The sequence below is a fragment of the Bison bison genome, unplaced genomic scaffold (assembly GCF_000754665.1).
Source record: "Bison bison bison isolate TAMUID 2011002044 unplaced genomic scaffold, Bison_UMD1.0 scf7180017864042, whole genome shotgun sequence".
Lineage (NCBI taxonomy): Eukaryota > Metazoa > Chordata > Mammalia > Artiodactyla > Bovidae > Bison > Bison bison.
In genome coordinates, this window is record NW_011494614.1 from 1,132,781 (window position 1) to 1,146,374 (window position 13,594).

Consider the following 13,594-nt stretch of genomic DNA (forward strand, 5'->3'; position numbering starts at 1 on the left):
AAAATAGTTCTCAGCACAGAGCTAAAAAATGAGTCTGGAATTCAAACTTGTTACTTTCCAGGAGCACCATTTCTTTTTCCTTCCTTCCTTCCTTCTTTTCTTCCCTCTTTCCTTATTTTTCTGTCTTTCTCTCTCCCTTTATTGCCTCCTCCCCTCCCTCCTATCCTTTGAGATCATTTATTTTTATTGAGGTAATGTTGATTTATAACATTAGAGATGTTTCACGTGTAAACATTTTATTTCTACTGCGGTATCCCCCACAGCGTGCTCACCACCCAAACTGAGTTTCCCTTTGTCGCCACCAGCCGATCCCCATTGCCCATGTCATCCTTCTCAGCCCTTCTCCTCTGGCGACCACTACTCTGTTCTCTGTGTCTACGTGTTTGTTTTTGCTCAAACAACACCATTTCTTAATAATTGCATTACTGATGGTTTTGATATGGGCTTTTATAATTGAAGCAAAAACAATACAAAGTCTTGTATATGCTTATCTTAATTTTTTAGTCTTCCTTCCCTAAATAAGTCTTCATTTAATACCATCTACTGAATCCTTTCTGCTTTACTCGCATTTGAGAGAATTTGATCAATGGCTTGTGACCCTGAGAGTGGAGTCACGCATACATTACATGGCTGGCCCCCCATGGGGTCAAGCTCATCTTTAGGACCTGGGGGGCACACTTCAGCTAAGCTCATGCTGCATTTCTTTCTAATAAGTCCTTGCAATGTGGAGCTGACGTGTCTATTTCAAGACTGTTTGACTGGTGCTAGTTTTCCATACCTTTGATGTGAGTTCCAAAACAGTGGTTTTAGCAGTTAGTATAACTCACTGACCCCCCCACTTGAAGATGTTATGGGGTATGTTCTTTACTGCTACAAAATAAAAATAAGAAATCACTGGATTTGTCATTACTAACAGTAGAACAATCTTTATTTATAACCTATAGTTAAAATATAAGGATATCCTATAGTACATTCAAAAACCATGTTTTTCCGAGCCTTTTTATAAGTAAAAAATTGTAAGCTATTGTGGTAGGACACACTGCTGCTGCTGCTGCTAAGTCGCTTCAGTCGTATCCGACTCTGTGCGACACCATAGACAGCAGCCCACCAGGCTCCCCCGTCCCTGGGATTCTCCAGGCAAGAACACTGGAGTGGGTTGCCATTTCCTTCTCCAATGCATGAAAGAGAAAAGTGAAGGTGAAGTCACTCAGTCGTGTCCGACTCTTAGCGACCCCATGGACTCCTCTGCCCATGGAATTTTCCAGGCAAGAGTACTGGAGTGGGGTGCCATTGCCTTCTCCGAGGACACACTTAGATGTTAAAAATTGGAGCATTGAGCCCAAAAGTTACTGTTTTTAAGTGATGGATTAAAAATCAATCAGGCTCAGGTGGTTTCAGGTAAGAAATCACCTGCCCTTTTTTTTTTTTAAAGTGATCTAAAGGGCTTTAAACTGTGTTGCTAAAGGGCTTTCTGGCAACTCACATAGAGAGTATTTTGCATATTTCTATCAGAAGTCAGCTCCAGGTCTTTAAATGAATACCTAATGAATATTTCAGACTCTGTGTCATAGAACTCATTTAGGTTTTAAGGATATTGCAGGGTTTATATTGGTTCAACAAGACTTTTTAGTTTTTTGGTTTTTTTTGTACAAACATTTGTATTAAGGAGCATCAACAACCACAAGAGTACAGTTGGGCTTGTGTTCAGAAACAGTTTCTCAGTAAACCAAACCACATTTGCCCTCTGCCTGTATTTTTACTTACGGAGGCTCTTTTTCCCCTCCTTCCCAGGAGTTTGTACACTTAATTGTCTAGTGAGGCAAGAAATTATAGCATGCAAAAAAATCCTGTATTTTATGCATTGTTTTCAGACCTTGGTTTTTCTTTTTGAGCCTTGGACTCCTTATGGGAAGCAAATGTCTCAGTGATCTTTAATCGGAAAGCTTTTGAGAGATGATAGTACAGGATTGGATCGAAACACAGGTTGGACACAGCCAGGAGCAGTGTGGCCTCTTTTGCTTTGAAAAGTGAAATCCTGGTGGAACAGTCAGATATGACCTCTGTCTGGCTGAGGGTGTATGGGATTCGGACAATGTGATAAGGAACAAAACATATGATGTAGCCTGTAGTCACCAAAAGTATACTGATGAGAGCTCTCTTCACGTTTGGATAATTTTCATTATCTTTGTTTCTGTAGAGTTGTCGAATTACAAGGCAGTTAGATATTAAGATGATGGCTGAGAAATTGAAGAATATTGCTATACTTATGAAATTTGTCAGCAAATGCCAGTTTCTTCCAAACTCATTTTTGAATTCCATGCAGCCCACGTTGGGCTTTTCCTTGATGTCTTTGATGGGAATGATCATGTTTGGCACCATTATAAGAAGGACCATTAGCCACACAACAGCTGATATCATTTTAGCAAACCCAGGTTCTTGTATTCGATAAATCTTGCAGCTGTATGTCAACTGAAGACAGCGATCAATGCTAACGAATGCTAAGAAGATTATTGATAAGTACATATTAATGTAGATGAGGCAGGCTGTCACTTGGCAGTGGAATATCCTCAGCTTCCAGGGTGCGACACCCAAGTCAACAGTGATTTTCACTGGTAATGCCAGAGTGAGCAGGAAATCAGCTGTAAGCAAATTAATTAAGTATATGCTCACACACCTGTGATTTGTGTTTTTCTGTATGAAAGCCCAGGTTGCAAAACAACTTCCAATAATTCCAATGAGGAAAACTAAATAAAAGAAATATGTGAATGGCTCCAGGTCTCTGTAAACTGGGCAGAAGGTAGAACTGTTGGTCATCTTCAAGGACAGTAGGTATGACCGTCCAGAAAGAACAAAACAAAGACAAAAAGCTCCAAAGAATCTGTTAAAAAAAAAAAAAAAAAAAAGAAAACGAATGAGAGAGAAGGGAGGTTAGTAATTCAAATTAGAAATTGTTTTCTTCAAACACAATTGCATTCCCGAAACCATGGTCGCAATCACTCTGCTTCTTAGAATTTTATTGGTGAAGTTACTTGATGTGTGAATTGGTGGGAACATCTTCGATTACAAGGAAGGAAGCATGGGGTTTCCATGGTCTGATTTTGTGATTTTGGGAAATCCCGTGTAGGTTGCTGCTAGAAGGGATGTTTTTGACTTCACACTTTTGCATCCTGATAGCTTGTTTGTAACCAGTTGGGTTGGAAGTTAGTTTGTAGAGGAGATAAGTGAATTGAATTTCTGAGAAATAGAGGAAACAAAAGGTTTGGTTGTGGCTGAGCCTGAATTGCTCTCAATGAGGCTTCCTGGCTTTTGTTTTCATAGGTTTCATGAACTCTTCATGCTGGAGAAACCTAGGTGGAGAGGGGGAGGTGAGAGGGGACAGAAAATTGTACTAAAATCTAAAAGATTTTTATTTAAATAATAGGCCTTTTGTTGTGTAACCTACCAGAACAGTTTTACAATCAGAATTTCATTTCATTTTTCTTTTTTAACAGAAGAAGTTGTAGGATTAGCATCTGGTCTTTGCCTGATGTTCTGGATTATGATGGTGTAGACCTGTCCTGTCTGGTTTGGTAACCTACAACCACAGATGACCATTAAGCCCTTGAAAAGTGACCAGTCCAAACTGACCTGTGCTGTAAGTGCAAAGTACATACTGGGTCTTAAAAAATATTTAGTATGAAATATTATAACTAGTAGTTACTACTTGCACTATTTTTACAATATTTTACGTTAAATCTTTAAAACCCAGTCTGTACTTTGCACTTACAGCACAAGTCAGTTTGAGCTGGTCACATTTCAAAGGCTTAAGGAGTAAAATTGTGCTATTTTATGCATGTAGTGCAACAGTTAGTAAAATGTGTCATTAATTTTTATATTGAGCATATATTGAAACGATATTTTTGATACATTAGGTTAAATATATTATTAAAATTAATTTCTCCTGCTTTTGCTTTTTTTAAGTGTAGCTGCAAGATAGTTTTAAAATAGCTTTGTGGTTTGCTTTATATTTCTCTTGAACAGTGCTCGCATAGATATTTCCTTGGTCAAGAAGTTTGACGAAGATTATATTTTAAAGGTTTCTAGGGCAAGGGTATATGATTGTTGGTAACAAGTTCTCAGAAGAGAAGCTCAGTTATATATATAGAAGTATCAAAACATCTAACTTGAGCACTTGAGGGGTTTATTTTTTTCTTCTTTCATTGTGGGTTTCAAGGCAGTCAGGGCCAGGTGTGTAAGTCCTGCCCTTGGAACCACTGTGATCATCGCTGATAGTGACAAAGTCTTGTCATATTCCCTCTGTATCTGGAATATTGGATGATTTATAGCATAAGTTAAACTAGGCTTCATAAACTCATGCTCTCAGAGCTGTGGCACCATTCTCATGAATATTAAACAATTTCCTTCCTGTGATTTATTGATCAGAAGATTGGTTTTGTGTTTTAGCAAGAAAAAAAATTCATGTGCAGCTTTTAAAAATAGCAACCAGTAACTTTAGGAGTTAAGGCCATTTTTCTGAAACTTCCTTTTAAAAACATAAAAACTTTAGAAGCTTTTTTGAATCTTGATTCTCTTAATTCTTTAATGATCCATTGGGTACATCTTGGGGTGAGACAATATGTAAGTGGATGGATAAGGCAGATGTATATAAAGCTTTCTAAATTAAAGGGACATTTAAAGAGTACATGTTTTTCCCATTTCCCTACTTGAGATAGGACTTGAGAGTCCAGGAATAACATCATTCTGTACTAAACTCAGTGATAGTCATCAAACACATTCTTTGTATCTGGTACCATGCCAAATACTTTACATGTACTGATTTAATCTTTTATTATTTCTATTATGTAGATGTTGTCTCCCTTACCTTTTTTAAATTGGAGTATGGAGGTACCTTATAAAACTAAAAATAGAGCTACCATGTGATCCATGAGCCCATATATTGGGTATATACTCTGAGAAAACCATGATTCAAAAAGACCATGCGCCCCAGTGTTGCTGCAGCACTGTTTCCAGTAGCCAGGACGTGGAGCAGCCGACATGTCCACTGACAGATGAGTGGACATATATACAATGGGATATTTCTTGGCTATAAAAAGGAACAAAATTAGGTCATTTGTATCCCTGTTTTATAGATGAGAAAACAGGCACCATGAGGTTGAGTAGCACTTGAGGTTGTATAGCTGGTAAACTACAGAGCCAGGATTCCCAGCCAGCCAGTCTGATCTTAGAAGCCATGTTCAAAACCACTTTGAAACTGTGTCTCAGTAATAATAACAATAATAATGGTGGTTATTGTTATTATTTTGGGTAATAATTTTTATTGGAGTATACTTGATTTACAATGTTGTGCTAATTTTAGTTGTACAGCAAACATATATCGACTCTTTTTTTAGACTTTTTTTTTTAACTTGTGTAAGTCCTTACAGAGTATTGAGTAGGGTTCCCTGTGCTTACAGTAGGTCCTTATTAGTTATCTATTTTATATATAGTACTGTTGCCTGGAAAATCCCATGGATGGAGGAGCCTGGTAGGCTGCAGTCCATGGGGTCGAGAAGAGTTGGACACGACTGAGCAACTTCACTTTCACTTTTGACTTTCATGAATTGGAGAAGGAAATGGCAATCCACTCCAGTGTTCTTGCCTGGAGAATCCCAGGGACGGGGGAGCCTGGTGGGCTGCCGTCTATGGGGTCGCACAGAGTTGGACACGACTGAAGTGACTTAGCAGCAGCAGTGTGTTTATGTCAGTCCCAATCTCCCAGTTTATCCCTCCCCCCGTTACCCTTGGTAACCATAAATTTGTTTTATACATCTGTGACTCTCTGTGTTTTATAAATAGGTTCATTTGTACCATTATTTTTAGATTCCACATATAAGTGGTATCATATAATACTTATTTTTATTATAATATCAAACCTTTACTAAGTTCTTTATTTTAGAACTATAAGTCTAAAAATTTTCATGTAAAAGACCAGAAATAAAATATTCATTCTTAATTTTTCCCCTAAATACTAATGAACAACATTTAGGCTCTGTGTGTTTTGATGTTTCATTTTACAATAGATATATTAAAAAAAAAATCTCGGTCCTATCTTTTAAGCTTAAACCTTCTTTCTTTCAGAATTCCTGTTTGTAGTCTCTCCATGTCATCTGCACTGTCTTCCTCCCAACTCTGCAGTTTAGTTGGTGGGACCCCTGCTGTTCTGGGAGCACTTCCTTCCTTCGTACTTTTTGTTGTGATAGCATTTGGGGCTCATAGGACTGCCAGGGTGCAGGGAACCCTTATTTATAACATTTGGTCCAGTCCCTGGGTTTGAGGACACTGAGGTCTGGCTCCTGGGTGTTGGCCAGGGTTCCCTGGCTTGTTGGAGCAGACTAGGGTCTCACCTTGTTGATCATTTTCTAGGCTCTCTGCCTGTATCCTTCCCAGCCCCCATTCTGCCTATCCTAAATGCCTAAAGGAAGCCCTTCAGATCTGAAGTCTGTTCTAGGTTTTACTGACATCCTTATGACTTGACTTTTGCTAATAACCATTTATTTATTAACCATTTATTCTGGACATTCTTTTGTTCTCTGGGTCAAAAGCTAGTGTCAGTGTAGATGAACTGTCACCTCCCACCTTTGCTCATTGTTCCTTTACAGGCTAGGATTTTGGCCTGCTGCTGCTGCTGCTGCTAAGTGGCTTCAGTCGTGTCCTACTCGGTGCGACCCCATAGACAGCAGCCCACTAGGCTCCTCTGTCCCTGGGATTCTCCAGGCAAGAACACTGGAGTGGGTTGCCATTTCCTTCCCCAATGCATGAAAATGAAAAGTGAAAGTGAAGTCGCTTAGTCGTGCCTGACTCTTAGCGACCCCATGGACTGTAGCCTACCAGGCCCTCTGTTCATGGGATTTTCCAGGCAAGAGTACTGGAGTACTGGAGTGGGTTGCCATTGCCTTCTCTGAAGATTTTGGCCTAGGCTCTTGTATTTCGAATGTTACATTATGATCGTAACATATAATGCGTTTCTTTGAGTGCCCTATTGCTCATACAGTAAAGTCTCAATTTATAGATGACTACGTGGTAAGGAGAGGATTAGAGAATTAATTAGTTTTGATCAGTTAGTGTACTGTGTATCTGGAACTGGAGAAGAAAACGGCAACCCACTCCAGTATTCATGCCTGGAAAATCCCATGGACCGAGGAGCCTGGTGGGCCACAATCCACGGGGTCGCAAAGAGTCCGACAACTGAGCGACTTCTGTGTTCTGTGTATCTGTGTATATCTGGAAGTAACCAGCCATGGGTAATTTATTTAAAAATAATTACAATGTAACTATTCACTCAATACTGCTTGAGAGTTATGCAGGGCCTCCCAGTTGTTTTTCTTGAACCTCCAGCTAGCTTGCAATGAAGCCCACACTTCTCATTTAAAATTTTTGGTCATATCAAATATTTAATAGTTGTTAAATTATAATAGCATTCTGGGTTTTCCATCATGAATTTGAAAACTAAGTGCTCAATGAATATATTTTTTTAACCAGTTATTAGCCTGTGGACATCTAAAGTGCCCAGGTGTATTCCAGCAAAATCAAGAAGAGATTTCTAGTGTTTCCTTTGTTTTAGAGTGCCCGTTGCTTAGATCCTTCTTTACAGAAGTCACAATGGAATTTTCTAGAAATTACCTATCACAGTGTTTGTAGAGCCCTGTTGTGCCCTGTGGTGAAGAACTACAACATAGCCTTCATCCATCCAGTTTTAAAATCGAGTTACTGACTAGTTCGGCTTACCCATCAGGAAGTAGTATTCAGTGTTGTGTGAATTAAGTTGTCTTTCTTAAAGGGATGGATGAGGTCTTCAGGTAGAAGAAAATTACAGTGTAGTTCACACTGAGAATCTATTTGGAGTTTAATAATTGGTGCCGCCTTCTACAGCAACCTTATTACATGTTGGCATTTTCAGCTCACATGGTTTAAGCACTGAAAATCATAGATTTCCCTGCCACGTAAAGACACTGAATATATTAAGTATTTAGGAAGACATACCTGGAGACGTATTCTCCGTGCTTCAGTGGGCCTTGCTCCAAGTCTTCAGAGAAACATGAGCTGTTTGGCTAGCTTCAGCGGTAGCAGGCCCGCTGTAGGGCTGCCGGCTGCACTAAAAATTTCCTTTCCTTTTTGTGTGGTTTTAAAATGTTGCATATTGACGTAGATGAAACTGTGGTTTGCAAATAGTTTAACTGTGTTTTTTTCTTTTCTTTTTTAAAAAAATATTTTACCTTTATGAAAGCCTCCTCAAGAAGTTCTTTTCAATTTTGTACAAGGTTTCTTCAAGAATTAAGATTTGTTTGTTTTTGTAGAGGAAAGATTTTTATTCATCTGTTGTAATACCTATGTTTTTTTGAAATCACTCAAGCTGTGTTTTTCATCATAATGATTTTAAAGAACGCCAATTTTTGCGTCTTGAATGGTGTTATGAGTTAAAGATACCAGGTGTTTAAGCAGAATTTCTTTAGTATATATACTGATACTCATCAGCTTTCAAAATGATAATTTAAAAAATTGTTGCAGTTTTAATACTGCCGTGAGACATCTGCTAACATACAAAAAATATGTGATTTAATAGAGTCTGATATAGTGTATTTTTTTGTCTTCATTTTTTTGTTCATTTAAGAAGAATTTGGAAATACAAGAGGAAAGTCATTATGTACAGAGATAATCACGGTTAACATTTTTGCTACATACATTTTCTGGCTCTGTTTTGTTTATTTATTTATTTTAATCAATTACTTAAAACTTTTTTTAGCTGTGCCGGGTCTTTGTTGCTGTGTGCAGGCTTTCTGTAGCTGCGGTGAACGGGGAATATTTTCTAGTTGCCATTCATGGGCTTCTTATTGGCGTGGTTTCTGTTGTGGAGCCGGAGCTCTAGGGTGTGCCAGCTTCAGTAGTTGAGCATGTGGGCTCAGTAGTTGTGGCACACAGGGTTTATTAATTATCTTGTGGCATGTGAAAACTTCCTAAACCAAGGATAGAACCCATGTCCCCTGCACTGGCAGGCGGATTCTTAATCACTGGACTACCAGTGGTGATGGCTGATATATACATTCTAGAATTTTTCTGAGTATGCTCACATAATCTCACATCATCTCACAGAGGATGAAATGGTTTGGATGGCATCACTGACTCAATGGACATCAGTTTGAGCAAACTCGGGGAGATAGCGAAGGACAGAGAAGCCTGGCATGCTGCAGTTCATGGGGTTGCAAAGAGTTGGACACAGCTTAGTGCCTGAACAACAGCATGCCCACATAAAAATGTTACCATGAAAAAAAAAAAAAAAAAATGTTACCATGTTGTGCACACTGTTTTATAGTTGGTAATTTTTTTTATTCAAAAATGTATTGGACCTGTTTTTCTAAGTTATGAGAGTAAACCTGCAATGTACTTTTGTCAACTTGGCCACAACGGCATAATGAATTGAGACAGGTACTTAGTAGTTAATAACTTGTATGAAAAGGGACCCTCTGATGTACATGTAAATTAGATAAATGTTTCTTCGTCCTTTGAGGGAGTAAGTTGTGTGGGCCAAGGTGATTTGTCAAAGCAAATCATTACCTGATCATTTGGGGTGGGATCTGATCTGGTTTTTCTGTTGCTTCATTGACCTGGTGGGTACTTTGGCTTTTTCTCTTTTTCTCCTAGTAATTCTTAGTTTTCTAAATAATAGTCAGAAGAAGCTTTGCTAGGATCTAAAATGCATTCCTTTGGTATTCACTCTTCAAAAGAAAAATCTCTAAAAGACTAAATGAGAACTGTCAAGCTGGAGGGAATGTAAGGTGGATCTAGGGAACTTTTGAAAACAACAGTCTTCTATAAGGACACTTACGATGACACTGTCCATTGGTTTCAGATACACTGGTGGTCTTTCAACTTCAGATAGTTATTATCATTTTGCAAAAGAATAATTTTTACATATATTCACTTAGAAATTAGTGGGGAAAAGTGCCAGTCTTTCTCAAACTTTGTGTTTGATTTGGGTTAGGAACCAGTGTTAACTTTCATCATAATACGAAATGCTCTCTCTTTTAAGACACTAATATGTGCATCATTACTGGCTAGGACTCACTGAAAAATACACTTGTATTTTGTAGTAGTCAAGTTAAGTGAGCAGTTATGATCAGGGTTTACACTCACTGGGGGATGGTGAAGGTGAGATGGAAAGAATTTGAGATACAGGTGGCTGCCAGCTGAGTGGTGACTGGTTTTAAAATATTATATGAAGAAACATTGAAATCAAAGGTTTTTGGTAAAGTTTATTTTTCTTTTTTTTAGTTAGACATAGTCATATGTGTACTTCCCTCTTCACTTTGGGGTATGCTACTGCTGCTAAGTCGCTTCAGTCGTGTCCAACTCTGTGCGACCCCAAAAACGTCGCATGTTGGCTTAAAGCTCAACATTCAGAAAACGAAGATCATGGCATCCGGTCCCATCACTTCATGGGAAATAGATGGGGAAACAGTGGAAACAGTGGCTGACGTTATTTTTTTGGGCTCCAAAATCCATGGGGTTACAAAGAGTTGGACACAACTGAAGTGACTAACATCACACAGTCTTTTAATAGTGAAACTGAGCATGTTCTTCCTCATTCCTGACAGTGAGCTTGAGGCACCCTGGAGTTTTGTAGAAGTTTCTTCACAGGGTAAGAAGCATTCTTTTTTGGCCTGCTGTCCACTGTTGTTTTTGTCTTTAACACTAGTTCCATTTGAGTTTCCATAAATCACTTCTTTCTGTTTCATTAAGGGCAAGTGCTTGTCAGTGGGTATTTTCTTAGCGTTCTAGGAAATTGCGCATCATCACTAACCCAGTATTTCAGAAACCCAAGTGGGCAGAAGTGAGGGGAAGTTGTTTTTCCCCTACCTCGGTTGTGGCAATACTTTTTATTTAAGAAATGACGAAGCATTTACTTTAATGAATATTTTGTATGTTTAAAAATTGAAAGTAAATTGCCCCATGAATTGACAAAAAAGATCTTTTTGTAGTCTCTCCTTTATCCACACAAATGATAGTTTTGATGTTGTTGAATGCAAATACCAAACAACTGTATTTCAATAGAAGCATCGTTTTTAATGTGTAACATTCTTAAAATTTGCTTTTCAAACATAGCATGGTAGCCTTTGGAATTAATGAGGAAGGAAAAAAAAAGATTATTGAGGTAGGTAGCCACTGTCACAGCCAGGAACACACGTTTGAGAATTTATTTTCTTTGAAGAAATCTGTAAAATAGAGGCGGAGCTTCTCTTTACAAATGGGGAAACTAGAACATGAGGGAAATTGAGGCCTTGCTCCATGCTGCACAGTTAGACCCCAGTGTTCCCCAGCACTTAATTATTCTAGTTCAGATGAAAGTATTGGATGGAAAATGTGGTTACCAGGCTGCCAGGGCAGTCATATCCCCCTCCTCCCACCTGCAAACACACACACGTTTAGTGTTTACAACTGTTTGAACTTTAGTGCCAGGTCAAAGAAAGAGGCTACCAGGTCGGTTGTATCCCCTCCTCCCACCTGCAAATGCACACACATTTAGTGTTTACGACTGTTTGAAATTCAGTGCTACTGGGCAGTGGAACAGGCACCTTTGTGCCACACTTTCCTCTCGGAGTTTGCAACTTGAGATGTTGATAGTTCAAAATAGTTTGCGTCCTGAATTTTTAAATGATCTTCAGGCAGGAGGCTGTTCTTTTGGTTAACAAATGCCTGTATCTGGAGCATTTCTCCAGCAGCTTCTGTTGCTCCAAGTCACCCTTCTCTCTGGAGTCATTGTGCTTTAGGTGTGCATTTTGAAACTGTTTTTTAAAGGTGGATAATCCCCTTTCCCACCTGAATTAGTCCAAAGACATTCTTTCCTAACTCTTAGATTGGTAGCTTCAGATCTGATAGTGACAGATGTGATTAGACAGAGTAGTTTTAAAGTGAGATGTAGATGCAGAGCTGCTAACAGGTTACAGTTTTCTTTCTGCATTGTTTATATTCTGCTTCAGTTTTCCCTTTTTAATGAAGCGAAGGGTAAAAATTTGGGGATATTTTGAAGACAGAGGTGTTTTGGACCTTCTTAAAATGTGAATTTGATTGTAGGGGTGGCTGAGTCTATTGTGTCATTCCCCTGTCTGGTGCTTTTGATTTTCTGCCTTTTTATTGGCTGCACAGTGTTAGCTGATCAATATACGATTCATCTCATCTTTCAGTTGGGAGGTATAGCTGTGCTATTTGGTCCATGGTTATAAAATAATTAATAGCTGGGGAAGTCCCTTAAAAAGAACCTTTTAAGGTTATCTTGTGTCTTTTTAGTCACTGAAATTATCCCCACCCCCCCCCCCGCCCCCCGCTTGAGTATGATATGATCCATTTCTTGTGCAGTTTGAGTAACAAGTTTTTGAAGTGCAGGATACCAAGATAATCATGGTGGTGTGATCACTCACCTAGAGCCAGACATCCTGGAATGTGAAGTCAAGTGGGCCTTAGGAAGCATCACTATGAACAAAGCTAGTGGAGGTGATGGAATTCCAGTGGAGCTATTTCAAATCCTGAAAGATGATGCTGTGAAAGTGCTGCACTCAATATCCCAGCAAATTTGGGAAACTCAGCAGTGGCCACAGGACTGGAAAAGGTCAGTTTTCATTCCAATCCCAAAGAAAGGCAATGCCAAAGAATGCTCAAACTACCGCACAATTGCACTCATCTCACATGCTAGTAAAGTAATGCTCAAAATTCTCCAAGCCAGGCTTCAGCAATACATGAACCGTGGATTTCCAGATGTTCAAGCTGGTTTTAGGAAAGGCAGAGGAACCAGAGATCAAATTGCCAACATCCGCTGGATCATGGAAAAAGCAAGAGAGTTCCAGAAAAGCATCTATTTCTGCTTTATTGACTATGCCAAAGCCTTTGTGTATATCACAATAAACTGTGGAAAATTCTGAAAGAGATGGGAATACCAGACCACATGACCTGCCTCTTGAGAAACCTGTATGCAGGTCAGGAAGCAACAGTTAGAACTGGACATGGAACAACAGACTGGTTCCAAATAGGAAAAGGAGTATGTCAAGACTGTATATTGTCACCCTGCTTATTTAACTTCTATGCAGAGTACGTCATGAGAAATGCGGGGCTGAAAGAAGCACAAGCTGGAATCAAGATTGCCAGGAGAAATATCAATAACCTCAGATATGCAGATGACACCACCCTTATGGCAGAAAGTGAAGAGGAACTAAAAAGCCTCTTGATGAAAGTGAAAGAGGAGAGTGAAAAAGTTGGCTTAAAGCTCAACATTCAGAAAATGAAGATCATGGCATCCGGTCCCATCACTTCATGGGAAATAGATGGGGAAACAGTGGAAACAGTGGCTGACGTTATTTTTTTGGGCTCCAAAATCATTGCAGATGGTGATTGCAACCATCAAATTAAAAGACGCTTACTCCTTGGAAGGAAAGTTATGACCAACCTAGATAGAATATTAAAAAGCAGAGATATTACTTTGCCAACAAAGGTCTGTCTAGTCAAAGCTATGGTTTTTCCAGTAGTCATGTATGGATATGAGAGTTGGACTGTGAAGAAAGCTGAGCACCGA

At 39.0% G+C, this 13,594-nt stretch overlaps 2 protein-coding genes across 10 annotated transcripts in view; one reads left to right on the forward strand and one right to left on the reverse strand.

Moving 5' to 3' along the window:
* Window positions 1-13,594, forward strand: part of MED12L (mediator complex subunit 12-like) — a 368,195-nt gene that overhangs the window by 118,178 nt on the left and 236,423 nt on the right. The gene's annotated exons all lie outside the window — the stretch shown is intronic.
* Window positions 1,609-9,197, reverse strand: GPR171 (G protein-coupled receptor 171). Of its 2 annotated transcripts, none has more exons than XM_010835378.1 (2): window positions 8,020-9,197; window positions 1,609-2,878 (listed from the first exon to the last, which is right to left on the reverse strand). In XM_010835378.1, the coding sequence occupies exon 2, from the start codon at window positions 2,812-2,814 to the stop codon at window positions 1,855-1,857; it is 960 nt and encodes a 319-aa protein (XP_010833680.1). In that variant the 5' UTR covers window positions 2,815-2,878; window positions 8,020-9,197; the 3' UTR covers window positions 1,609-1,854. The 2 variants fall into 2 exon arrangements, with proteins under 2 accessions (XP_010833680.1, XP_010833679.1); XM_010835377.1 differs by having other exon boundaries at window positions 1,639-3,347.

Bases quoted from the DNA above. Each gene is read 5' to 3' on its own strand.
- GPR171 (XM_010835378.1), bottom strand. From the start codon at position 2,814: ATGACCAACAGTTCTACCTTCTGCCCAGTTTACAGAGACCTGGAGCCA.